Here is a 26,311-nt window from a genome sequence, read left to right as displayed (position 1 = left end):
GCAAAAGGTCATTGGTGTTAATTGTACTTGTGAAACATTTCATAGGGATTAGCATGTGTTTATTACTATATCTATATGGAGATTCAAATGGATGATGTGAACCCTTTTGCAATAAAACTAGTGGAATGAGGATTAGTGGCCCTCAACCTTTTGGTTTCTTTTTGATTCAGTCCCATAGTTTTTATACTGTATTTAAGGAAGTTGAATTCTTTGTTTTGGTTTTGTTCATAAGAATTTACAACTTCTATTAAAAAGCCAACTAAATGACTATGCTTGTTGTTTATTAAAAATCTCATAAACTTGATATGTATGGTTTTGTTCTTGCTCATACGTGCTATTCTTACTTGCTCACTCATCTGATTAATTGATCATGTGATTATGAAGGCCTTACCTATCACTTTCGGGGATCGTCAAGTTTACATAGAGGAAAAGAGAACTTCAACTAGAGGTAAGTGGAATTCTTATACATATAAAGGCATGGGTGCCTTTTCTGTAATCCTATAATCTGATATAGTTCATCTATTTGCTACAACACCAAGTCCATGAGAGATGAATGACTGTATGAAGTTATCAAGAAAATTTTGGACAGTCCTAGGTTTGTAAAAGTGGTGTTTTTGTTTCTAAAGTATTTTGAAGTCTTCTAGAATATAACTCGATTAATTAATCTTTTTACGTTCGGCAAGTTCTTTTTTATCTTGATAGATCATTTTGTTGTCGTTCGGTGTATTGTGTAAGGTATCGATTTTATGAAGGGAAAAACAAGAAGGCCAAAAGAATTGCTTCCCAATTTGATGAGTCATGCTCACCTAAAGCTCCTCGTCAAGGTAAAAACTTAAACCTCACTCTCCATTTTCTCAATTTTCAACTCGTCAAGTTACTATAAGGTTTTCTTTTTATGCACCGATTTTATGTAATCATTGTTTATGTCGTCGAGATATGGGAGTAGACAACAAATGCTCTATCTTTAAGGGGGGGGTCAAGTATTTAATTAATTGCATGAATTTAATTAGTATGATTGTTTTTCTGAATGAATTTAATATTTCTGTATTGGTAATCAATATCAAGTGGATTGTTTGTACCTCTCCATGTGATTTTATCAACTTCCCCTGCTTGTAACAGTTGAATTTGATGAGGCGTAATGACGAGATGAATTGACATAGTAAATAAGACTTGTAATCTATAAGCAGGAATTGGGTGGTCCAGTTTAGATATAACTTGTATATTATAAGTGCATAGGTTTAAGTTGGTAAAAAGGGATTCACATACATTGCTAACTTGAGTGTGTATTAGGTTTATTAATTAATGATGTTTCAATTAAATATATTTATGTGACTTTTTTTCATTTATTGTACCAGATTGGTCGAAACTCGAAAGTAGTAGATTGATGAAGAAACTTCGAGGGGATGCTGCTCAAATCATCATATTATAGAGCAATTTGTCTAAATTTAATTGATCATTGTTAAGATTATGTGAGATGATGTTTTTGCAAAACATAATTAAGTGGATTTTTTAAGATCTTTTGTAATGAATGATTTTAGTTAATGAAATACATTTTGTTACGATTTCTAGTGATCGAATTTGTTACGGGATTATTGTTTTCTCTATAAATTGTATTGGTTAAAATTGTACAGGTACATGAATGACACAATTTGCCATGCTAAATGTGTCGCCAATGAAGAGGTGCTTTAATTAGGATTTAATATCGTTAGTAATAGTTTTGGTGTGGCTAAAAGCTATAAACACCCTTTTTGCAACGCTCTTGATGTAGTTGGTGACTTAAACCTTTTGCAACGAACAAAGTGTCACTACACCATAAGGGTCATTTTGTAACAGGGCAAAATTTCCATTTGTAACGAATATATCTGTTACAACCTTTCTAACAAACATAAGTGTGAGGTTCTTTGGTATCCGTTAGTATATTTCAATTTATTTTTCCAATTATTATCAAAGCAATATTTTAATCATTTGTAACAATTGTGTCTGTTAGGAAACAAACTAAAATAAAGACCAAAAGGGTATATACGGAACTAACGGAATAAACTGAAGTAAATAAAACAATTGTGCCCCTCCCATGCTCGTCTCTCTCTTTATCGAAAAAAAAATGATCATCTCTCTCAAGTCTACAAGACTCCATGAAACACTATCCCATGTATTGTCTCCTCTGTCAAACCCTCATCGACGAAGATGAAAAAACACCAGGTATATATGCTTTCTCTCTTAATCTATTTTCTCTCTCCTACCAAAAAAACTAGCTAGTCAATTTCTGAGTTTTTTTGTTTAATTGTGCTCCATGAACTGGTCAAATTAGGTTTATTTGTTTCGCTTACTGATAAATTTGGGTAATTTAAGTTTTGTGTGGAATTGTAACATTGGAATGTAAATTTATGCTCACGATTGGGATGATTTCGTTGCTTGGCTAATCAAAAATAAAAAACACCTTAACCTGCTCATGATTTAGTGGTTTTTCATGTAAAAAAGTGTTTCTTTTATAGAGCTCTAAGGATGGAGACGAACCAGGTAAGCTCTCGCTCGATCTCTCATCTCTCTCTTAAGCATTTGGTTCTCGAGCTCATATGGAGAAGAAGGCTCGCAACAAGATTTTTTTATTTTTTGTTCACCTCTTAAAGTAGTTTCATTATTCATCTACTTTGTTGAAAATTTTCTATGTTTGCTTGATGTTTCAAAGCAGATGTGGTAATGGAATTCCCTAATGAAGGGCTTTCATTTTGTGGTTCTCTTTTGATCGAGGTTCGTGAATTCATGATACTCAAGTTTGTTTTCTGCGCTAGCGTAAGCACACTCTTATCATCATCATCATTCATACCTATTGATGCCATAAGGTATTTGCTTCCAAAGATCCCGTTTATAACAGATTATTGTGTACTTTTACGGTGTGGGTTTAAGATGTGTACATGGGCTCGCTTGCTAGGAAGCTTTTCACTAACATACGTTTGAAAAGGTACAGAACTATGTGTAACATATTTGCTCAACAACTAACATATGTTTGTTGCTTTACATTCACATAGAAAATATATCACTTTGCTCAAATAGTTTGACTAGCTAAAATCTCAAGGAATTTTGAATACATTGGAAGTCTAACTTGTAGTATCTTGTTGTGTATTGCATCTGTATTGTGGAAACTTCAAAGAATTATGTTGAATGTGAGCTAAATGCTAATTGACTTATGAATGGATGTCTCCTCACTAAATTTAAAGTTGATTGCAGATTTGCAGGTGCTCTGGATTCTTGCAACTCCTCTAAGTCAAGCTCCCATTCTATTCTATAACTCCTATTCAACTATATTAGGTCACCCTCCATGACACCATATTTAACACCATGTCGTTTTAATGGTTATTGTTTGCTTTAATGAGTTTTTTTTTTTGCAATCTTTGCAGGTGATGAACACTAGTCCCTTTCATTAATTGGGGTTTTAGTTATTCTAGGATTCTTTGGAAAATGTGGTGCTCTACAGATTAAGGAATCAACTTGCTTATAAATGCTTATTTTTCTGTGAACTAAAAATTGACTTCAATTCTGTATTTAGCCTTGCATCTACTATGCCGATTTTAAAAAAAAAATAATCATTTACAAGTTAGGTACTCAATAACAAGTTGCTAGCAATTGCCAAGACTGAGATTTGAATTTCAAGTAATTTAGACATCGAGTGCTTTATTAGTGTGAACGCAGCTCGATTAGTGTGCGGTAATGGCTTAGTCGTGTCTGCTTTCATTTTTTGTACACAAACAACTTAGGAGCGACTTGACCATATGCCACTAGTTTGTCAGTGAACTATGTCTATGGACCATGTTAGTATGTTACTAATTAGTCTGGTATTCTGCAATGAATTTAGCAAGTAACGAGGTTATATCACTGTCTGTAGACTGTAGTCAGTTTCATTTAGCAAGTAACAGGTTTGTATCAATGTCAGTTTCAGGAGTTTCACTAGTTAGTTTTATTTGCAATTTGAGTACTTGATATTCCGTCATTATGTATTGTTCCTTTTGGTATTCATTTATTATGACCGCATGAAATTCCTTACACTACAATAACTTGTTATGAATGATTTAGTGTGTGTGTGCCTCTAATATTTTTTTTTCTTTCTCTTATTTCATTCATGAAGAGGATGAAGAATTGGCACACTGACTAATTTCCTTATGTTTTAAAGGGTGTGGGAAACAATGACTATTTCTGTGATGACGGCAAGGCAAAATTTTAGTTTCGAGTCATCAGATTCAGAAGAATGAAATCCAAAGACATGGTACATTTACTTCTTACGTTGATATAATCTATTCTATCTAGACATGGTAAATTTAGTTTTGAGTCATCAGATTTAGAAGAATGAAATCCAAGTTCACCTTCAGGTATTGTTCTTGCTCAAATCTTGGGTGTGTAGCGAAGTTCTTTTAATACCCTTAAAGGTTAGTTTTTTGTGTACTTTTTTTTTTGTCATTAGAAAAAAGAAATTACTTGCCTTACTGAAAGAAATTATTACAAACTAAATTTGTTCTTATGAAGGAAATGGGTTGTTGGTAGTGTTTAGATATTGTGTTTTTGCATTTAATTCACTTGGAAAATGGATGACTCATTAGGATTATGGTGTTTGAGTGGTAGTTGTTCTACATTTCTTATACGTTGTGGGAAATCATCGTGGTAAGGACGAGGTGTTGTTAAGGTGTTATAAGAATTGTGTGATAATGTTGAGGTAGTGCTTTTTAGATTATGTTTTAAGCCTTGGTGAGAGAACCTTTTTGTCTATTTTTTTTTCTACCATGGCAAACTCATGATATGCATGCTGAATCCATGTGATCTTTTAGGGAAGGTGAATCAAGTAAAATAGATTTGGTTATGTGTAGGTTAAGCTTACTAAGTGATCGAACAAGGAGATTTATTTTTCACAATACAAGTTTAGACATCTGAATTTCGATTGTTTCTTAGGTGCATGAGTTTAATTGCTTGCTTGTATCCTTATTTGTTAGTAATCAACGGATTACTTTATGATGGATAAACACTTCTTTGGCACGTAGGAATTTGAATGCAGACATAGCTGTTCTCAAAGCAAATACGAGAGGTACATTTGATATTGCGGCATTGCTGCATAATACACTTTGAGATTATTAGAGAAATGGAACTGTGCACGTCCTAGTGCCCGTTACGTCATTTTGTGGTATTAAACTACATTTTAGGCTTCAATTTTTTGTGGTCTATTCTTTTATGTGGGAAGTATGAGATTAAGGCGACATTTTTTTGGTAAAAACAGGTATACACATCCAACAATGTAAGGGTGAAGATGGTGGTGCTACTTCTGACTGGTACTCGACATATTCTCAATGGTTGAGTTGGTAGTTGTGTCAACTTGTTAATGTTTGTCAGTTTCTATTATATTGTGTTACAATTGTTGTTGTAACTTTGGATGGATACGATTAGGTTAATTCATTTTTACAAGTGTTTGTTCTGTAAATTTGGATTTAGATTGGTGGCTTTAATTCTATAATATTAACTGAGTCGGGTTTTCTTTTATTCACTTGTTACTTGAGTTGTAATATAATGTAATATTTTTGTATGTAAGATGGATTATGGATAATCAGATGTGATGTAGCTCCGTACAGGGTGGAAATCTTTTGGCGCTAGAAAAAATATATTTTTTTGCACTGGACTGTTTTTTAGTAACGGTTATATCTGTTACGCTAAATGTTAATAATGAAAGGGCCCCAAGCTTCACTAACACTTATATCTGTTAGAAATGAAAGATTTTCGTGGACAATCAACGGTTGACTATCTGTTACAAAATAATTACCAATGAATATAATTGTTACTAAATTAATATACGTAACGAATATATCCGTTACTAAATTTGCCTAAATGACTGTAACACCCCAGAAGTAACGGATATAAGCGTTAGTAAAAATATAAGTAACGATTATAATTGTTGCTAAACCCCATTTATGGTGTAGTGTGTAGCTAAAAGGTTGCTATTTGCGACGCCTCAAAGCGTAGGTAAAGGTACACATTTTGCCACGCTTGATGGTATTGTTACAAGTTATCTTTTGCAACGCCAGGCGTTGCTAAAAAGTTAAAATATTTTTAATATCAATTAAATTTGAAAAATAGAAGTAGCAACGAGGATACAATAGTAGCAATGACCAATGGCGTCGCAAAAGACTGGGAGCTTTTGCAACGCCATATATTGCGTCGCAATTTATCTTTTGTGACCCACTTTTTAGCAGCGCCTTTGCGACATCCTGTTTGGCGTTGCAATTGGTCTATTGCAACGCCTTTTAGGACTTTTAGCGATGGTATATGGCGTTGCACCCTTTCTGTTGTAGTGAGCATTAAGAATATGATTGCTCAAGTGCCGAATTATAACAATTCGACAAACCGGTCCTTAACCAGACGCACACTCATCGCTATGGGTGATGACGTTCACACGTCGTGACCCCATTTTCATGTAATTTGATTTGTAAGTAAAGTCTAACCCAAAACACAAGTACATATACCTAGCTTGTTTTTAAGAGGAGAAGTGGGTATTTCAATACTTATCGAGCAACTTTTGGGAAAACTCCCTTCTCTATATCTCCTATAGCTGCTTGTATCAATGGTAAGCAGACATCAACTGCATCCATAAAATCACTTTCATGGCTTTAATTCTTCTTCCTACATAGAATTGAAATGCCATAACAAAAATAAAAAATAGATAAGAAGAGAACCACATGCCAGATGGATGAAACTATATTTAAGTATTTTTTTCATATCACTACCATGGATTTGTGGCCTACTTAATTAGTACCCGTAGTGTTATGCAAAACAACTGACGAAGTTGACGATTCAGTATAGCGATACTAATGAATTTGGTTATCTACCTTAAAAGTTTTTAACCTTTGAAACAATCTTCACTGCAGATACAATAGCTTACTTCTTGTTGCTAGAGGAATTGGGATAACTCCATTTCTAAGCTTATTGCAAGAAATCCATTCTGTTAAGAACAGCAAACAAAGTAGACTCCCCACAAGCGTTCAACTGATATATGCCATCAAGAAAACACAAGACATTAATATTAGACCGGCTTAATTTAAAATTTTGAAAACTTGATAAATGAACTAAAATCTTTTAGATTCAATTAAAGAATTCGTTTTATTCAAAACCTGAAATTAAAAATGGAAATCTAACCTTTCTTTTTTATAATCAAAACTCATACAGCAAAGCCAATTAAAGGCTGGTTTGACAGGTAGAGAAACCAAGAATAACACAACTAACTTGAACTGCAACTCCAAGAGCAACAACTTCATCAGGATTGACAGTAACATTGGGTTATTTTCCAATAATTTTCTTGACAAGTTCCTGCAGTGCTGGAATACGAATTGATCCACCAACAAGGATAACCTCATCTATGTCCTTAAAAGAGAGCTTTGCGTCTTTTAAGGCACTATCAACTGGTGTTTTAAGTCTACAATACAAACCTACGTCAGCTTCAAGTAAAGTAGACGACTTATAAGTATTACAAATACCGTACATAAAATCCGATACACCAGAGTAACTAATGAATAAATATAAGCAAGACGGACATTCTACTTATGCATATGGGTGAAGTTACTCACTGGAAAAAATCACATACCTATCATGGAGGTCAGAACACAACTCCTCAAACTTTGCTCTTGTAAGACTGGTATCAATGTGCTTGGGACCATCTGCCGTTGCAGTGATGAAAATGTAAACTGGGAAATTTAAAGAAATCCTCAATCAAAAACAATAGTTTATAGATACAAAAAGGGAGGTAACACAAATATGAATTACATACCTTATATTTGTTTGTGTCAAGGACGACAATTCTATCTTGGCTTTTTCAGCAGCTTCGGTGAGGCGCTGAAGGGCTTGTTTGTCCTTCAAAAGATCAATACCTTCATCTCTTTTGAAGTTCAAAGCAAGCTAATCAACAATTCTCTGTTAGACTACAGATTCTTTATTCAGTGAGCAGTTGCTTGCTACAACATGTAACATTTTTAAAAGCAAAATGTGTGTGTGCGGAGAGAGAGAGAGAGAGGATTGGTCTGAAGGTAGTTGTAAAAACCTTGTCAAAATCATCACCACCCAAATGTGTATCCCCAGATGTAGACAACACCTCGAATACCCCATCACCAACCTCTAGAACTGTTACATAAACAGGCGAGTATTAACCAAAAAAGTAAATAAAGTAAGCATTGCGCCGCATGTAAGGATGAGTTTCAGTATTTTTAGACACCTCCAAAGCTCTTTGCATGTAATAAACTAATTGTTCCTTTAGCAACACTCTGTCATCCATATTAGAATATTTTCTAGAGGCTACAAAAGCCACAAATACCAAATGAGAGGCTCGTGCTACTTTCCCATTTGGATGTCCCATATATCTGAACGAATATGAATTAAAGAACGACAAACATAACCAGGATTTGAAGAGGGGACTGAACATTGATCTATAAGGAAGCCTCTCTCTTTCTCTAATATTCTGAGCCTGCTGTTGTTGTTGGCGCAGACTATTATCACTAACAGAAAGCAAATTTGGATGGTCCCCGGTCCCAGCCATTTCCAAACGCTGGCAAATGGAAAATAATTTGGTTATATATGAAGTGCGCAGTCTATAAAGCAATAATACAGTGAAAAGCAATAAGACAGTAAGCACTAAACAACACCATGCATTTAAAGACTACTTTATATAAAAAAAAAAAAAAAAAAACTGAAGTTCGACACATTACGTATTGGATTGCCTCTGGACCTCGCCATTTCTTAAATCGCAGTCAATTCGGTACTATTATAGTAAACCACAAACACATCAATTCACAATATATCTATCTAAAAAAAGCATGAAAACCGAACAAACAAACAGACGCCCAGAGTACATTAACATTGGTTATATGAATTATGAAACCCAACAACCTACCTGCATTACTACTCATAAGAGATGAATTGAACATTCACACATCACTGTACTAATGAGTTCCAAGATAGGACAAATAATAATAATAAGTTTTGGGAGACGGACATTATCACAGTTTTTGTCGTCTGTGTGTTAAATTTCGATGGATGGCAGAAACTATGCTATCCGTCCAAAATAATTTCAACTTAAGAGCAAGTCCAATGAAGACCATATGGCACCCCAAAAACCAAATATCATTCCAATGGGGCTGTTAGAAAACTCATAAATTTGGCTAGTGTAATAAACCCCAGCCAAATTTGTGGTCTTGTCTAGCAGCCGCCATAATAAGTCTCGGGAGACGGACGACACAATTTTTATCATCCGTGTGTTAAATTTCGACAGACGGCATAAACTGTGTCGTTCGTATCCCTTTAGCACCTCCATTGAAACTGATTTTGAGTTTTTTACCTCTCAAATTTAGTTGGGCAACAAAAAATACTAAAAATCCTATGTGGCAGCACTATAGCAACCTATTATAGGGCAGCTCTCCATGGGACTTATTCCAGGTTACAAACTTGAAATTCAAGTTTTGGTATGCGATATTTGGCCCGGCAACGTAAAAAGTAAAAACCCTAAAAATCCTATGTGACTAGTGTTTAGCAGCATGGACCAAAATATCGGCGATATATCCGATATATATCGGTATTTTGGTACACCGACATCGATATTTCCGACATATATCCACCGAATATAGAACCCTTTTTTCCGATATATATCGGAATTTCCGATATGAAACTTTATATCGCCGATATAATCGATATTTCCGATATAATCGATATATATCGGTTGACTTTTTGACCATTTTAAAATATAAATCCGATATTTCCAATATATTTCCGATATTTCCGATATATCCGATATTTCCGATATTTTAAATAGTTTGGACTGGTTACCAAAAAAAATGGATATATCCGAAATATCCGATATATATCGGTTTTTGGATACACCGATATATTGATCGATATCGATATTTTGGGCCTTGTTTAGCAGCTCCTGCCCTCTGACTACGTAAGCTAAACAAAGTAACGAACACAGCTTTAATTAAACCAATGTTTTGAAAACCGAACCGGTGATCGAACCGATTTTTTGTTAAAATGGTTCAACCAGGTTCAACCATGGTTCGACTCGGTCGGACCGATTGATGTTTATTTAGTAAATTTTTTAATAATTACAATAATAAAATAAATAAATACATGTTTTAATTCAATATTAATTGGTATTATATATCAAAATAAATTTATTATACAAGAAATACATAGTAGTATGTTGGTTTGGAGTTTGGATTATCTTGTTTAGGTGTTAGGTTCAACTCTCCATATTATCAATTTTTCAAAAAAAAAAAAAAAAAAAAAAAAAATTATGTAAGGGTGATCCGGTTTAGAGCTGAACCGGTTCAACCGGTTCGCCGGTTCAACCACGGTTTCAGCTTAGACCGAGGGTCCAACCATAAATTCAAGTTTTAACTGAACCGAACCGAAAATTTACCGGTTCCGGTCGGACCCCGGTTCAACCACCGGTCCGGTCCGGTTTTCTAGACACTGAATTAAACCCCACTCGTTTTAATTTCTCTATAAACAATGGCTACCACTGCTGCTCGAAGAAGAAGTATCCTTTTTCTCTCATTAGCCACCACCAAAAACCAATATTTCCCAAAATCTTCTTCAATCATCGCAGCAACAACACCAATTTTCTCCTCAATTCTTGTCAATTGTAGACGCTTTTATCACTCTGATTTAAAAATCACTGGTCCTACTACGGATAATTTTGATTGGAATCCTCAGCGGATCACAAACTTGTATTCTATCGTGAAGGAGGCAAGGGATCCTGTGAACCGTGGACGCGGCGATGAGAATCATTGGCTTGTTGGCTATACTTTCTATGGATTAGATTTCTTTTCAGAACAAGAGTTGTTTGATTTTTATGTTGACACTCTAGCTTGTTTTTTTCCAACGTAAGAAAACGTTCTTGCCCATTCTCTTTCCTTTTCTTGTGCTATAATAGTCTCATCGAAGCGTAACAACTTATATGTGCTTCAGGAAAGAAGAAGCAAGAAAGAGAATTTACCTTGTTTCATGTGACCATATCTTTGGTTTTGGTGCTGAATTTGATAAAAGTCTCCACTATAAGCTTAGAGGTAAGTGCTTTCGTAGTTCAAGGTTATATTATATGATGAGATGGGTTCTTGATAAAGCTGCTTGTATATTTTCTCTATAGGATGTTGTCCAACTATTCAGTTTATCATTAAAGATACCTGCTACGGTGCTCGGAACAAGGACCTCACTGGTAAGCTTTTTAATTTTAGTAGAATAGTTTGTGTCTTATGCGATATCACTTGCATTGAAATCAGACATTGTATACATTGTGTTGCTCTATTAATGTTGTCGCATTTTTACAAGTTTAAAATGACGATATTATGTATTGGCTGCACAACACCAAAACCGGTCCACAATACTAACAATTAACAACTAATCCCCGATCGAATGTAATTGAAAATTTTTAACTGCTACTTATGAAATGGTGGTTTAGATCAATCAGAAAAAACACAATTGTTCACCAATAGTTCTCGAAGAAGTCAGTGGTTCTTAATAGTTAGAGAAGACAAGTTTAGAAATTGGATGATTGGCGATTAATGTTGATTGTAGCGAGATGATTGGGTTCGGGATAAGCAATCAAAATTAACAAATATTAATACACTGATGAAGTATGTAAATACTAAATAGAAGGGCTTACAGCTTTATTGTTGAAATGGGTTAATAGCGTTAACGTGATGGGATGGATTGGTTTCATATGTTTGGGGCTTTAGCCTTTGACACGTGTTTTCATTTTCCTTTTTGAGAAACACATATGCTTGTCATGTCCCAAGACATGGCAAAGGTTATGTGTGTCTTACTTTAAATGCACTAGGGTAGTTTAGTATTTCAATCTTTTAGAGTTAGGTGATACTAGATGATGGCACGTGTATGGCCTAGATATCATCAGGTTGTAGAAGAGAGAGAAAGCAAGTGCTATATGTAATGAAAAATGATAGAGAAAGCTAAGAAGAAAATAGAAAAAACCAGGCTCTTGTTTCAGTGAAACAGAGATTAGGCTCTGCATTCTTTGAATCAGAGATTATTTCAAATATTTTGACCGTACAACCAAGCTAGTTTAATAACAATTGGTATCAAGAGCATTCGATCCTTGGCAAAGATGACAGCATTTATGAGAAAAGGATAGATGAGCTTTGACAAGCTGAAGCTCCTTTATGATATGGGGTATACAAAATGGAGAAAAAACTGATTCAGGACTTTCAAACACTCCATTAGAATTCTAACTAGTAGAATGAAAAACACCATCAACTTCCAGTCAACTAGTAAATGAAAACACCATCGACTTCAGTCAACGAATCATCAATGACAGAACCAATTAAACTACTCAACGAAGGTAAATCATCATGTCGTTTGACTTTTGTAGATTCATATGTAATTGTTTCATCAAAAAATGGTATTGATAGTGTTAGAAACAAATGGGGTTTACTTGAGGTTGTTTCTGAAAAACCAAAAAATAAAAATGAGAAGAAATCTGATTATAGGGGTTCTTCTGGTTTTGCCTCGGCCTTTAACTGTGAACTTCCGGTTTTATTTGATGGGAAGTGTGGGAAAATCTATCAGAAGTTGGATGGGCATGCTGTTTTAGATTTGGTTATAGTGGCGAGGGTTATTATTTGGAAGTTTTGTGAATTAAGGCGGTTGTTTGATAGAGGAAAAGGTTATGTTTATGAAAATATGGATAAGTCACTAGCTGGAGATGTTGTAACAGTTCGACAAGCTCTTCATGCTGGATCGCAAGATGAGCTTTCTGAGTATTGTAAGTTGTCGGCGGTGCTTAAAGCACAATTGTTGCATCAGGTGGTGATTTTGGCGAATTACTTTTCGTCAAGAATGTTGCTGGTTTGGTTTGTGAAGCAAACAATTAAGATGAGATGGCTGGCTATTTTAGTTGATAATTATTGTAAGGTTTTGAAAGGTGATGCAATGGCTGGTGCAATTCATTATCATGCTCGGCATGGTGATTCCGTGGTGCAAGAGTTTATGTGTCATCAACTTTTCTGAGCATGCTCTTCTATTTTTGAATTGGTGAGAAGTTGTGTTTTGGAAGGGAAGCTTGCAGAAGCAGCCAAAGCATTTATGGGACAAGATTTTTCTATAAGTGACTTGATCAGTGTCCATCAATTTGTCGGGAGGCTCATGATCCTTGCTGAGTATAGAAAGAGTTTACATGGATATTTGGTGAATATAATAAATGACAACTCACCTATTTTGGCTTCTCTTATTGGTGAAATTATTGGGATTCAACTGATTTCTCATACTAGTAGTCTCCCAAAATTGGTCAGGAGCCCTCCTTTTACACCTTCAGTTCTCCTTGCTCGCAGTTTTGAGAAGCAGCTGAGTACTGGCCCAGCACTAACTTGTTTTCACATTAATGAAAATACTAGCACTAGTGAAGAAAATAAAAATTTGGAGGAGGTACTTCATTTACTATATGAGAGAATCAGGCCAAGGGATACTAGCTTATCTAATAGAAGACCACTTGTGGACGTGATTAACAACAAAATTTTGCCCTCTATTTCTGTTGCCAAGAATCGTGATAGAGGTAGCATTGAATCTGTGAACATGGGAGAAGTTGTTAGCAAGCTCTACTTGTGTGAAAACTTATCACTGGTCAATGACAGGTGCTTTGCCATCACTTTTGACCGTACAACTTGTGTTCCTCTTATACTTGCTTGTAGAAAAGGAAGAACCAGCATCGAAGACCAAGCAGAAAAATTTCCTGACATAATTACTAAGGTGCCTATTGGTGTTTTCAAAGGAATCACTGAAGCTACTAAAGTCACTGGTGGTTTAGATCCTAAGGCAGCAGATAGAGGTGTTTCCATGAAACAAGTGAAGAAGCTATATAAACCTTTTGTGCAGGTGAGTATGCGACTGCACAATGCTCAAGATCAATTTCCTTGTTGAAACTTCTGATAATCTGTTGGTACCCGCTGATGTGAAGTTGCACTATGCTACTTGCTGCCAGAAAGAGATCTTTGCGTTTCATTATTCATCCCAGGAGGACCCTCGTGCCATTACTGCTGCTTAAGCTGATTTAAATCATATTGGTCTGGCTAATACGCTTAGGTGCATGATGAATGGTGCAAGATTAGTTATAGCTATGGCTACTATGGATGGTATCAAGTTGCATCGTGAAAATGATACTTTGAAACTCTGGTGATTGAAGCTGTAAAAAGGATAGATAGGCATCGCCTGAGGACTGGATATCATGTACGAGAAACAGAAGGTTCCCAAACTTTCATCCTAGGTGAAAATGGTGCCTTGAAGAGTCAAGCCACGGTACTTGCAAAAAAGATAGATAAGCAGCGGCTGATGAATGGACTCATGTACAAGCCGTATAAGGATCCCAAACATTCATCCTTGAGGACAAGGATGTTTAGAGGGGAAGGTATTGTCATGTCCCAAGACATGGCAAAGGTTATGTGTGTCTTACTTTAAATGCACTAGGGTAGTTTAGTATTTCAATCTTTTAGAGTTAGGTGATACTAGATGATGGCACGTGTATGGCCTAGATATCATCGGGTTGTAGAGAGAGAAAGCAAGTGCTATATGTAATGAAAAATGATAGAGAAAGCTAAGAAGAAAATAGAAAAAACCAGGCTCTTGTTTCAGTGAAACAGAGATTAGGCTCTGCATTCTTTGAATCAGAGATTATTTCAAATATTTTGACCGTACAACCAAGCTAGTTCATAACAATGCTCTAATTCCAATTTCCCTAATTAAAATCCTCTCCAGATTACAAAGTCGAGAATTTTTCAACTTGCACGCATAAAACATTGTGCAAAAGTAACGACGTTGTGTATAGGATGCAATCCTACTCAAAGGTAATCAACTTGCTTAGGCACGAACAAAGCAAAATTAAATTCTTACAAATATGTAATTGGGAAGTGTTTGATAATTCTAGTGAATTTCTTACTAACCTATTACTCTAATTAGTCCAAAGTAATTAGTCATTAGTAACTTAATCTATTAGAGGGAGATGATAACTTCTTTGCAGTGAATGTAAGTATACAAATTAAACTAAATCACATCCACGACACAGATTTTTAGGAAGAACCCTTGGGTCAACCAACCCATGCTACAAACTTGTATATGTGACTTCTTCAACTTGTAAACAAACAATCAACTATCAAACAAAGAGCTTTCATGTACAATGAATGAAACCTTAACATAGCATAATTTTGTTAAACATAGGCCATAGACTCATTATCTTGCCTCACCGTTGAGCACCTCAAGAACTAGTCCTCTAGATTGTGCCCTGGATCAAACACACCACTTCCAAATCTACAAAGCACGAAGACCACGATCAGATTGAAAATCCAAAACTTGGGTGGAAGTGTCTCTTAAAAATTGGAGTTTCCACAATCACATAAACTTAGCCACATAAGAGAAATCTTTTCTACCACAATGCATATTAATCAACAATTACGGTTGGACAAAGGTCGGCAGCTTCACACATAGGCTCAAGCAACTGAATAATTAGAAACTAGAACTATAATTCAAGTAAGAAACTAAAAAATACTATTTGAAATTAAAATTTTATCCCTAAAAGTAACTTAAGCTAAACAAATCAAAACATCAACCAATTTGGGATTAGGATCAAAGGTTGGGAACTATTTGATGCATCATTTGCACTTATCCGTAGTAGAAATAATACAATATATTGTAGTTGAAGGGAAATATCCAAATTGTTGCGGGATTCCGCCATTTTGTCTGTATATGAGGAATCAACTGTCTACTATGGTTTCAATACGTTTGGCATATCAGTATGTGCAATATATTTGCGTTTTACTTTATTTTATTTCCTCAATGTGTTTCTCTTAATTTAAAATTTTTATTGTTTTTATTGTGGACCTCTTTCTTCTCTTGCAGGTCAACCAATCGTTCACTTTACCCCTCTTAATTATAATCACCGACTTAATGACATATATAGTTATTACTATATGTCTAAGTTTAACTCAGAGTGGAATTATGATCATTGGCTTGTTCATCTAAAGCATCCTAAATGCAAACTCAGAGGGTTTGATGTCATTGATTATTGTATTCGATTGTTAGCCACAATTATCGGAAGGTAAAGTTAGAAAAATGTGTTCTTATGTGTCCTGAAAGGGTCAATGTTTTTGCTAACCATCCCAAATAAACACTTCCTTCCTAATTACTATTCGTGGAAAGACTTGAATCCAATACCTCTTACAACATGAGCCCTGATATCATGGCAAATTGCCAATTTTCCATAAGCTCGAACTTGTGGAGAGGGCAAGTTCTATGATTTTAGGAAGAGGCTCGGGGATACAATATAGGTTAGGCACATCAAGAAATGGGTTGAATAATATCATCATTACATTCATAGGGATCGCCTAAGTATAGCTAATGTTGAAGTCTTTAAAGTTTAGATTTTTATTTAAATATAAGACAAGAAGCTGCAAGGGTTGAGGTTGCAACGATTCCAGAGTTTGGGAGGGGAGTATGCAGGTAGGTCCTCTGTACCACACCATCGATGTATGAATCATATTCACTTTTTATGTTATTCATGATCTACCAATCAGAATGTACCATGTTTGTTTTCGAGATATTCTCAGTTTCTAACATTGTGAGTCTTTAAAACTATTGTATGGAACATGGCAGTATCTTTTGGATGAAAGGGATTGAAAGACCCTGTGAAGATTCCCCTGATTAAACTAGAGACAAATTTGAAAGTCTCGTTGTGAATTGATAGAGTATATTTTCCTTTATATTGCCACTTATATGATCCATATTTATCTTTAACTTTGTCCTCTTGACATTTTTGTCAGTGAAAATGACGCAAGAAATAAAGTTTACGCTATTTGGTCTATGGTTCCATTTGGATTTGGTGCTGAAATTGATAAGAAAACCTCTACTAAACTTAAGGGTTGGTAATTTCTGTGTTTTGAAATGTTTTTTGAATATTTAAGAGTCGTCATATTGACCCCACCAATTTTAACAAGTGCGACCCAACTAACAAGTGGACCACCACTTAGGTAAACAATAATTAGAATTACTAGGGGTGATATAAACAAAAAAATAATAATAAAAACAAAAAAACAAGCACAAATTAAACTCCAACTAAAATCACAAAAATAAAAATAATAAAAAATAAACACAAAAACTAAATCATATTTAACATACTACATTGAAATTTTTTGTAATAATAGATTGAGTAACATAATTTTGAATTTTTTTGGTGTGTGCTTTCAATTTTCTTTTCTATTCCTACTAAAAAAATTTACAGTGAAATTGTTTTTGTTGCTAAAAGTGATGAACATTTTTAAAAAAAAATAATAACGAGTATTACAAAAAATTAGGACAAACGTGCAACAAGCTTCGCCGCAAGTTCTTTCTGAATAGCAAATCCTCTTATTCTAAAAACAAACTCATTAGAACCAGTTGTCATAATATTATTGTCTATAATTTTCGGAAGTCTCTTGAGGAGCTCAACAGACTGTTGTCCCAAGAATCCAAAAGTGTCGAAACTGAATGGAATAAAACAATATTGGTTAACCCTACAAGCTTTCTAATGCTTCTCCATCTTCCCTGTTGCTACTCTCTTAGTTGCTTCTCCCACCTCAAAGTCACCATTCCCCAGCCCTACCAACGGAGACTCCAATGATATCAACACATGCATGTTTTTCCTCAGGCCAACAGTAAATCAAGACATCCGCAGACCAAAGTGTCGATCTGCCCTCATTCGGATTAGTGAGAAAGTTAACAGGAGTCTTCTTTTCACTTGTACCCCAGACCTCGAAAATGCATTTTTTTTTAAGTGGAAATTTTATTGATACTGATAAGGAATTTTACAAATAATTAGGACAAACGTGCAACAAGCTGCACCGCAAATCCTTTCTGAATAGCAAATCCTATTCTTCTAAAAACAAACTCGTTAGAACCAGCTTGTCATAACGTTATTGTCCATAACTTTCTGAAGTCTCTTGAGAAGCTCAACAGACTGTTGTTCCAAGAAACCAAAAGTGTCGAAACTAAACAGAATGAAACAATACTAGTTACCCGTGCAAGCTTCCTCATGCTTCTCCATCTTCCCTGTCGCTGCTCTCTTAGCTGCTTCTCCCACCTCAAAGACTATATTCCCAAGCCCTACCAACGGAGAGGCTCCAGTTACATCAACACATGCACCCCTTAGACCAACTATAGATCAATACATCCGCAGGCCGAAGTGTAGATCTTCCCTCATTCGGATCAGTGAGAAAATTCACGGGAGCCTCTTTCTTCACTTGTACCCCAGCCCTCCAAAATGCATCACATAAAATATCTCTGACATGATCATGTCGGTATTTGAAACCTGAAAAATATCTACAATGTGCTGCATGGTCCCCGAAAGCATCTAGTATACTTTTTTTGCAAACAGGGCATAGACCACTATCAGAGTACAAAGGAATCATGAGACGGTATCGGAGAATAGAACGATACTCCACCGGCGACATACGCTGTCTAAGTCCCTCCATCGGAATAGCAAGTAGAAAATCCTTTGAGTGTTCTGACTGCAAGCATCCAATGACTGCTTTTTGACAAGCAGATAACACAAACAACATAGAACTGAGGTCAAAATCGGGTAGACAAAGACTCAATGCACTGCTAGCAACAGTGCATTGAGTCTAGCCTGTGTGCTAGACTCACAGGCTAGCACACAATAGAATTGGATGAAAAGAGTTTTTTGGAGATTTTTTTAAATAAGAATAGCACGTTTGGTAAAACTAAAATATTTTGTTTTAGATGTAATTGTTTTATTAAAAGTCATGATAAGGTTCACTAGCTAAACAAATTAATGTAATATAAATTGTATCAACACGAGTTTGGGTCACCCTAAGTTTTAACTAGAGTTTAGTGGAGATGTGGTTATTTGTTAGTTGGGTCGCCTTAATAAAATTAGCCGTGTCAATATGACGACCCATATTTGATATGATGGAGCCTAATTAATATACTTAAATTGCTTCTCTACAGCATTGCAAGAAGTTTTAGTAGTGCTTTCGGATTATTTGATATGATGGAGCCTAATTAATGTACTTAAATTGCTTCTCTACAGCATTGCAAGATGTTTTAGTAGTGCTTCCAGATTATTCCTTTGATGCTAAACACAAGGGTGGTATAGGTGAGGCTTTAAACATCATCAATTACCTTTTGTTTTAATTTTAATAATGTTATTTCTCATTTTTCTCTAATTATGATTTTGGTTGTGGCTATGCTTTGTTCATTTTTTATTTTTTTTTTATAAAATACTAATACTAGCATGTGTGCGTTTCGAGTTGGACGTGTCCATTGTACTTGCAAATAAATAGGAAGTAGCATTTTTAGAAAATGATTAGACTAATCCTTACGAAGAACAATGGGAGGACACCCAAGAATAGTTCTTCAAACCCAACAATTTGTGGTTACTGCAAGACCACTTTTCCACCCAAAATATACTCACTAAATATTGTCGGACTTGTGTTGGAGGCATATCGGGGAGTATTATCATCCGATATCAGGGCCGGCTCAACCATATAGCAAAGTAGGCCTCCGCTTAGGGCCTGCAGCCCAAGGGGCTTCCAATATAATCCACCCACCCACTATTATTTTGTGGAAAAAAAAAGAAAAAAATTAAAACAAAAACCCACTATTGTTTTTCATTTATTTTTAACCGTTAAATAAACGTTTTTATATTAGAAAGTTGGAAACTAGAAAATCACGTTAAAGTAGTGTTAAACACTTAAACTCCTTTGGTTCCTCGCCTTCTCCAACAAAAAAATAACACGTCACCCCATAACAAATAATCAAATATAACGCCAACAATTTAATCTTGCCTTTATCATTCTTTTGCCTTTTATGGGGTTTCCCTATAATCCATCTTTTTTCCTATATTTGTTTTATTGTGTAGAATTATTTTGGATTCTCTCTTTATTTGCAATTCTTTGTTAAATAAATCTATTAAAGTTTTAAGTTTTTGCAAAGACTATTCAAGAAAGAAAAAAGAAAATGGTAGATCATATGAAATAACGTAAACAAATCAATAAGATGTTGTGAGAAAAAAAATAAAAAAAATGTAACAATTTTTATTGGTATATATTAATCGTAGAAAGTCCACTATTCAAACTTTGATTAGGTCCCGATCATCTAGAGCCGCCCATGTCCGGTATGTGTTGGAAACAGATACTTTGCCTCTGGATTGGTATCCATGTTTAATAGGCTATCATTAGAGCTCCCAATGCTACCAAGCTAATACGCTATCAAGGTCATTCTCCCATACTCTTTTGATAGATAGAACTTAGAAGGTTATTTCCTGATCCCTTGTTCCCCTGTGTTCTACTATCTGGTGTCATTTGCCTCGTCACTTGCCTATACGGGTTGAAAGAATTAGACTGGTTATGTATAACTAAAGCATTGACATCGAGTAGGGAGAGAGGAGAAGAATTGTGGGGGGGACAACGAGTTTTGGAAGACATTCTTGCAACATTTTCCCAAAATCTTGACATCAACTAATTTCGAGAGAAATACTATCCCCTACAAGTGGGAAGAGACAATGGTTTATGATATGCTGAAAGTTCTTGAGCACTTAAGTTTTACTTGTCTAGTTTTAAATGTCCGCAATCTTCTTTCATGCAGTCCTTTATGTTGCACGTCCAAGACCCGGGAAACTTTATTCAAATTGTAACTATGTATTTGATGACCGACACATTTATAGCGATGAAGAGCCGGACATTTATAGTGAAGAAGATTCGGATGATGTGGAGGAATCTGTTAATGAATCTGTTGATCAGACCCATTATACCGATCTTGCGACATGGAAAAAGGATCCTAGAAAGTATTGTGTCTAGAAAGTATTGTCGAAGTTTTGCTACTATAAAACAAGTGCCGACACATGGACCCTTGTCCTCTCGGGGGAAATCTTTTAGGTGGAGTTTTAAAGCCAAATAAATTTAGACCAGCATTTTCTTTGGATGGTTCTGAAGTTTTTTACGTTTGTAGAACGTGGCAGTGAATTTTGCTTTTATGCAACTGATGAGTGATTTTGTTATATAAAAATCTAGCTATTGTCGTTGGAATGTAAGGCCATTGAACTATATTTGATTTTATTCCTCGTCTATTGTGTTGTTATAATGTTATTTCTTCTGTACTTGTTTGATAACCATTTTTAGCTGTGTCGAGTGGCTAAAGTTATTTAGCTTATTGGTCGTCACATTGGCACCACTTATTCTAGGTGAGTGAACTAATTTGGGTTCAGGTTGTGGTTCTTGAGCTGACGTGGCAGTTGCTGCTGCTTTGGGTTCTTGAAGCGTGTTTGTTGATGGTAATGTGCTTCGAGGTGTGGAGAGCTAGTATAGTAGACCCCATATCTCAATCTTTTTGCTCTTAGGTGGAGGAGAGTTTTGGGATGGGGAAGACAGATGAGTTCCATTTTGTTATGGGTGTGTTTTGTTAGAATTGTGGTTGTCAGGTGCTTCTATCTGAAAATTTTGCATTTGTCCAATTACTTATAAGTAACTACGGCAGTGAAAGTGTGTGTTTTGTTTTGAAAATCCCAGTTGTTGACTGTTATTATTCAGAGAAAAGCTAGCGGAAGGATTGCACACATAGATTATCGGAAAAAAAAAAAAAGGATTGCACACATATACTCCATCAGGCCATTTAACTATCTTTTACAAAATGACTTAACGGATAGATGGTAAAGATTGTCTGAAAAATCTAATAGTTGATATCAAAGCTCCACGAGTATGAACTATGAAGTGTTCCTTTCAAAGACAAAGACCAAAACAAAAGAGAGAAATTTTACTACCCTACTTCACTCGGAAAAAAAAAAATTGCATGTCTGCAGGACAACATCCCTTGGCGTACATTAACTAATACATTTCTCCACCAATTAGAGACCTGAAGGACAGTGATCAAACCTGAAAAGTTCTTCCTCCATTCTACTGAGTACTGACTCATTCAAATCGGTCCAAGTCCCTTCAGTTCATATACAGTTGTGTTTAGTAAATCTGTCATTGATCCCAATATTGTTCGGGCATGGCTGCATGGGCCAAGGAGTATTATTGAAGCTATGCTACGTTAAAACAAGTGCTCTGATACATGCCTAATGTCAAGTGCTTTCGGTGGAATTTTTGAGATAACAATTTTAGACCATCTTCTTATTACTTTTGTAGAACCCGGCAGTAAATTTACTTTTGTACTGACAAGTCATTTTTGTTATATAAAAATCTAGCCATCGAGGCTGGAAGCTATGGAAGCTATTGAAATGTATTTAACTTCATTTCTCGTCTACTGTTTTGTTATTGGCCTTTTGAAAGTTTATAGGTCCTTTGATGTTGGTTACTTTAACTTAGGTCGTCAAAGCATCTTTAACGGTGGTGAGACCTGAAAAACAAAAAAAATTTGAACAAACAAACACCAAGCCAAATAAACACCAAACAACTTCAATCCAGACATCAAAAATTCGACACCAAACTACGCTGTTTTGGATAAACCGCACCAGCCAACACAACTTTCAAAACACTGCGCCCACAGTTTAGCCCAAAGCCCACGCGGTGTTTGAAACAAATGCCCATATTTTCTTCTTCCATCATCACTTGTGTGCCCATGACCAGAGGTCTTATCTGGGTTATCTGGGTAAAAGAATTCTGGATAAATAAAGTAAACAAATACCAATCTTTTACATAACTGAATGATAATTGTCAACGGTCATAGTAGCAGTAAGGAAGGCAAAGGAGACAGAGAAGTGGAGTGCCTCACTATCTTTATAAACTGCATCTATTGATTTATAGAACATGTTGTACACCAAGTACATAAGATACTAAAAATAGAAATAAAATAACACTACCACCAACTTACTAAAAGATTTATAGAACATGTTAGTACAAAATATTTCCTTAAACTCACAATACATAAATCTTTCCTAATACCAAAATATTTCAATAGCCATAGACATACCATGAATTTATAGCTCAGTACTAGTTTGAAGCTCAAAATCATAACCCAAAACATAATAAACCTGAAATTGAAACAATATAAACTTATGAACAATCTTATAACGATATAAAAGAAGAAAAGAGTTAGATTCTCAAACTTACGTTCTGCGGATACGAAGATTCACTGGAATCTCGTTCCCAACATATCTCGTTTGCTACAAAATGAAACAACTTAGTAAGTATATAAGGACAAACCCCGCATTAAAAGAAAAGGAGGGAAATAACAACTATGAGGGGAACATAAGTATAAGAGACACTGGGTCTGGAGAAATAAGATTTAATGCCAGCCTGAATGAACCAAAAAGGTGTTAACAAATTTTAAGGAATAAACTTTCACCTTGTTAAGAAGGTTTGTCAGCACATCTTTGAGCTTCCACCTTCGATGGAGTCGGAAGTTTAAAATAATGTTAAGTATACCTAAGTGAAAAGAAATACAGAGTAAGTGAGAAAGAAACTCAAAGAAGTGAAGAACCAATAAAGTCTATAGCAGAAATACTTTATGGTACAAAGTGCATTTTTTTTATTGGTAAGGTAAATAACTTAAAACAGTTAATCTTTGTAAATAAATAAAAAACTACCTTTCAAATTATTTTAAGGGATATACACAGCTTTGAGCTTTGATAAGTTTACCAAAAAATTCCGCCAATCTGATTTTGACAGAAACTGAGTAAGAATATTTTACCTGGAATCAAGAAACGGCATGCTACTGCTGAAATCAAAATATATGGAACACGGTATATGAATTCCATATAAGTTCCACTAAACGCCATATCATCATAGCCTGCAAAACGAAAATCAAAACTGAGTGTCACCACTATGAAAAAAGTGAACTTTTACCTTTTGGAGTGGAGAAAATTATGACAAGCATAACTGCTGAGAACGAAATAAGGAACAAAAAAAAATAAAAATAAAAATCAGTAGTATCTTAATCCTTGGTCGACACTCCTCTCTATTGGGCCAAGTACACAAACTCTGCATGCTCGATCTTCCTCTTACACAGTTTCAAAAGACCATGCCGTTCAGTTGTTTATCCTTTCACATAAGGCATGCCTTCACTGCATGGCAACTCTTCTCTACGTCTTTGTTGACACAATATAAGAATCTACACTAGATAACTCCAAGCATCACTTTTCAACTGCAATATACGAAGAGGGCGTCTTCTGGAGTGAAACAAGATATAGGCCTTGGTGCTCATGCGAAAGAATCTACAGTTGAATGGCATGACCTTCTGAACTTGTGCAGGCGGAAGACTGAGCATGCAGAGATTATAAAGGTGTTCATTAATGCAACTATAAATGCAGCATACGTGGGAAGGAACAACAGGAGATCCAGGCATACACAGCACAGTGAACAAGTGATCAAGCTATGATCATGAAACTTTGAAGGCTTATAGGCAAACTCAATTTACCAAGGTAAAAGAGACTGCAGAATAGAAAGCTATATTAGAAAGGATTGGCATTCATGTGGTATACAAACAAACAGCCCTTATCCCATGCACTTGGTCAAGGCCACTACAGGATGAAGTAAACACTAAACACTGATGGGGAGATTCTGTTAGCATGCAGAGGACATTCTAAATTCAGGTCTAGGAACTTCTGAATGCAGAGGAAATTCTAAATGCAGAGGACAGTGTATTTCTACATGGCACCTGACTTCTGAATAACCACACAACCAGAATATACACCTCTTTTTAAAGGAAAATGTGGCATACAAAACTCTTTGGTAGCTATTTCACTCTTGTACCATGCAATAAGTTTATCCTAAATATTTTTGAAAGTCTTATAACTTGATTATATCGCCGACTAACCGTCAAATGCACATTAAAAAATGGAAACCACATGTGAAAGTAAAAATGGGTCAAGTATTCAAAACATTGGCACGAAAAAGAGCCACAGGTTACAATGTATCTCAACGATATAATAAAGCCAACATGCATAGGCACAGAGGAAGGCACTACATTCTTCTAGCTGCTGCTTATGTGGCAACTCTCGGAGAATTTCAAGCATCCATTCTTTGAGTGTGGATACAGCAAAGCACTCACTGTGAGCAGAAGCATATCCAGGACTTAATTTGCAAACTCCTATAAATTTTGAATGACTACATCTCATGAAAATATGTCAAAGGAACACTAAGGAGACAAAATTATAAATTTCATATCTGTGCAAGGCTGTGTTACATTTGGAAATTTAGAAATACTTTTCAAACATTTAGAAATACTGTCACCTATCACCGGGTTAGACGCCTTTCAATCATACCTTTTCTGGGGCTTCGCCACAGAGGTATCACAGGTTTGCTATCGTGTTATGCCCCAATTGGCACTAAGGATTAAAGATGAAGATAAAATTGATCGGACTCCACTTGGGATTTGGGTCCTCAGAAGTTCCAACTTTCTTTATGACCCAATTGGTTGTTCATTGTAATTTGGGATCTTCACTTGATCATCTTCCCTTATATTAAACTTGATTTGGTTGGAAGAGATTAATAGATAGAAGGGAGGGAAAAAAAGTAATTACAGTTTTTAATTTCCTAAACTTACTAGCTAGCATTCCTCCTAAAATAGAACATACTATGAGTTCTCTACCTACTCAATGGGGGACCTAAAAGTCTACTACTACTCGTAGTACTTAACAGTTACCACGTCATGATCACAAATTCACGAGATTTGCCTGAGATTGTTAGATGCAAATTTCTGAGCAAATAATCTAACTATAACAGTGAAATAAAACAGTAACACAACAAAATATCTATTAGTGTTAAGTGAGGTGTAGGATATAAAATCGACTAATAATGAATTAAATTTACTGCAGCAAAGCGCATACTATATCCTTAGATATATATTATAACTATACCCTCTTGACTCTATTTTTTGAGCCTTCACAGAGTCTCCAATATTTGCTAAACACTTGGGCTAATTCCAAAAAAAATATGAGACTTTTAAGGAAAAATCTGACAAATAAAGAATTGACACTAAGGAAAATCACACAAATAAGGGATTAACAGCTTCTTTGTTGGACATTTATTATCTTTTTCTTGGATCAGTTTAGCTTCTAGGTTTATGACTCATTATTTGGTCTTGGTGTGGAACGGAATGACCAAGACATTGATAGAGCAACCAAATTTAGTACATGTTCATGAACGCTACAATATGGGTTGTATAAGAAATTTGTATTTTGTGTTAGATTTACCTTACAGTTTTTATAGGCTCATCTTGGGCCCAAGCTAGATGTATAGATGGGTTGCTATTGAGTTGACTCCAAATCCAACCCATCACACGGAAGTTTTAACCATCCACCTGAGTTTCA

The 26,311-nt window shown here is 35.4% G+C and overlaps 2 protein-coding genes and 1 long non-coding RNA gene across 7 annotated transcripts; 1 reads left to right on the top strand and 2 right to left on the bottom strand.

The window, feature by feature from the left end:
• Positions 1-7,209: 7,209 nt before the first annotated feature.
• LOC147500096 (uncharacterized) lies at positions 7,210-8,892 on the bottom strand. Its single transcript, XR_015194595.1, has 4 exons — positions 8,063-8,892; positions 7,793-7,935; positions 7,610-7,709; positions 7,210-7,441 (listed from the first exon to the last, which is right to left on the bottom strand). It is a non-coding gene; the product is annotated as an uncharacterized LOC147500096 (long non-coding RNA).
• Positions 8,893-10,491: 1,599 nt separating this feature from the next.
• LOC147500095 (organelle RRM domain-containing protein 1, chloroplastic-like) lies at positions 10,492-21,654 on the top strand. 4 transcript variants are annotated; one of them, XM_086561807.1, is made up of 7 exons: positions 10,492-10,895; positions 10,981-11,078; positions 11,159-11,227; positions 15,910-16,108; positions 16,830-16,927; positions 19,094-19,159; positions 21,269-21,654. In XM_086561807.1, exons 1-7 carry the CDS (start codon positions 10,522-10,524, stop codon positions 21,280-21,282), a joined length of 918 nt encoding a protein of 305 aa, XP_086417933.1. In that variant the 5' UTR covers positions 10,492-10,521; the 3' UTR covers positions 21,283-21,654. The 4 variants fall into 4 exon arrangements, with proteins under 4 accessions (XP_086417933.1, XP_086417934.1, XP_086417931.1 ...); XM_086561808.1 differs by having other exon boundaries at positions 21,245-21,358; XM_086561805.1 differs by lacking the exon at positions 21,269-21,654 and adding an exon at positions 20,729-21,128.
• Positions 21,655-22,272: 618 nt separating this feature from the next.
• On the bottom strand, positions 22,273-24,193 carry LOC147500094 (uncharacterized). Of its 2 annotated transcripts, none has more exons than XM_086561810.1 (5): positions 23,692-24,193; positions 23,347-23,426; positions 23,112-23,164; positions 22,972-23,032; positions 22,273-22,646 (listed from the first exon to the last, which is right to left on the bottom strand). In XM_086561810.1, the coding sequence occupies exons 1-5, from the start codon at positions 23,777-23,779 to the stop codon at positions 22,470-22,472; spliced, it is 459 nt and encodes a 152-aa protein (XP_086417936.1). In that variant the 5' UTR covers positions 23,780-24,193; the 3' UTR covers positions 22,273-22,469. The 2 variants fall into 2 exon arrangements, with proteins under 2 accessions (XP_086417936.1, XP_086417935.1); XM_086561809.1 differs by having other exon boundaries at positions 22,273-22,661; positions 23,692-23,868.
• Positions 24,194-26,311: the final 2,118 nt, after the last annotated feature.

The sequence above is a fragment of the Coptis chinensis genome, chromosome 5, assembly GCF_015680905.1.
Source record: "Coptis chinensis isolate HL-2020 chromosome 5, ASM1568090v1, whole genome shotgun sequence".
NCBI classification, from domain to species: domain Eukaryota; kingdom Viridiplantae; phylum Streptophyta; class Magnoliopsida; order Ranunculales; family Ranunculaceae; genus Coptis; species Coptis chinensis.
Note: the sequence above shows the minus strand (reverse complement) of the source record. Positions and strands in the feature narration are given on the sequence as shown.

Bases quoted from the DNA above. Each gene is read 5' to 3' on its own strand.
- LOC147500094 (XM_086561809.1), bottom strand. From the start codon at position 23,779: ATGGCGTTTAGTGGAACTTATATGGAATTCATATACCGTGTTCCATAT. The intron at 23,033-23,111 runs GTAAGTTTGAGA...TTTCAATTTCAG, and splicing joins AATCTTCGTATCCGCAGAAC to GTTTATTATGTTTTGGGTTA. The intron at 22,662-22,971 runs GTATGTCTATGG...TTATTTATCCAG, and splicing joins TACTGAGCTATAAATTCATG to AATTCTTTTACCCAGATAAC.
- LOC147500095 (XM_086561805.1), top strand. From the start codon at position 10,522: ATGGCTACCACTGCTGCTCGAAGAAGAAGTATCCTTTTTCTCTCATTA. The intron at 11,228-15,909 runs GTAAGCTTTTTA...CTTCTCTTGCAG, and splicing joins TCGGAACAAGGACCTCACTG to GTCAACCAATCGTTCACTTT. The intron at 19,160-20,728 runs GTGAGGCTTTAA...ACACATTTATAG, and splicing joins TAAACACAAGGGTGGTATAG to CGATGAAGAGCCGGACATTT.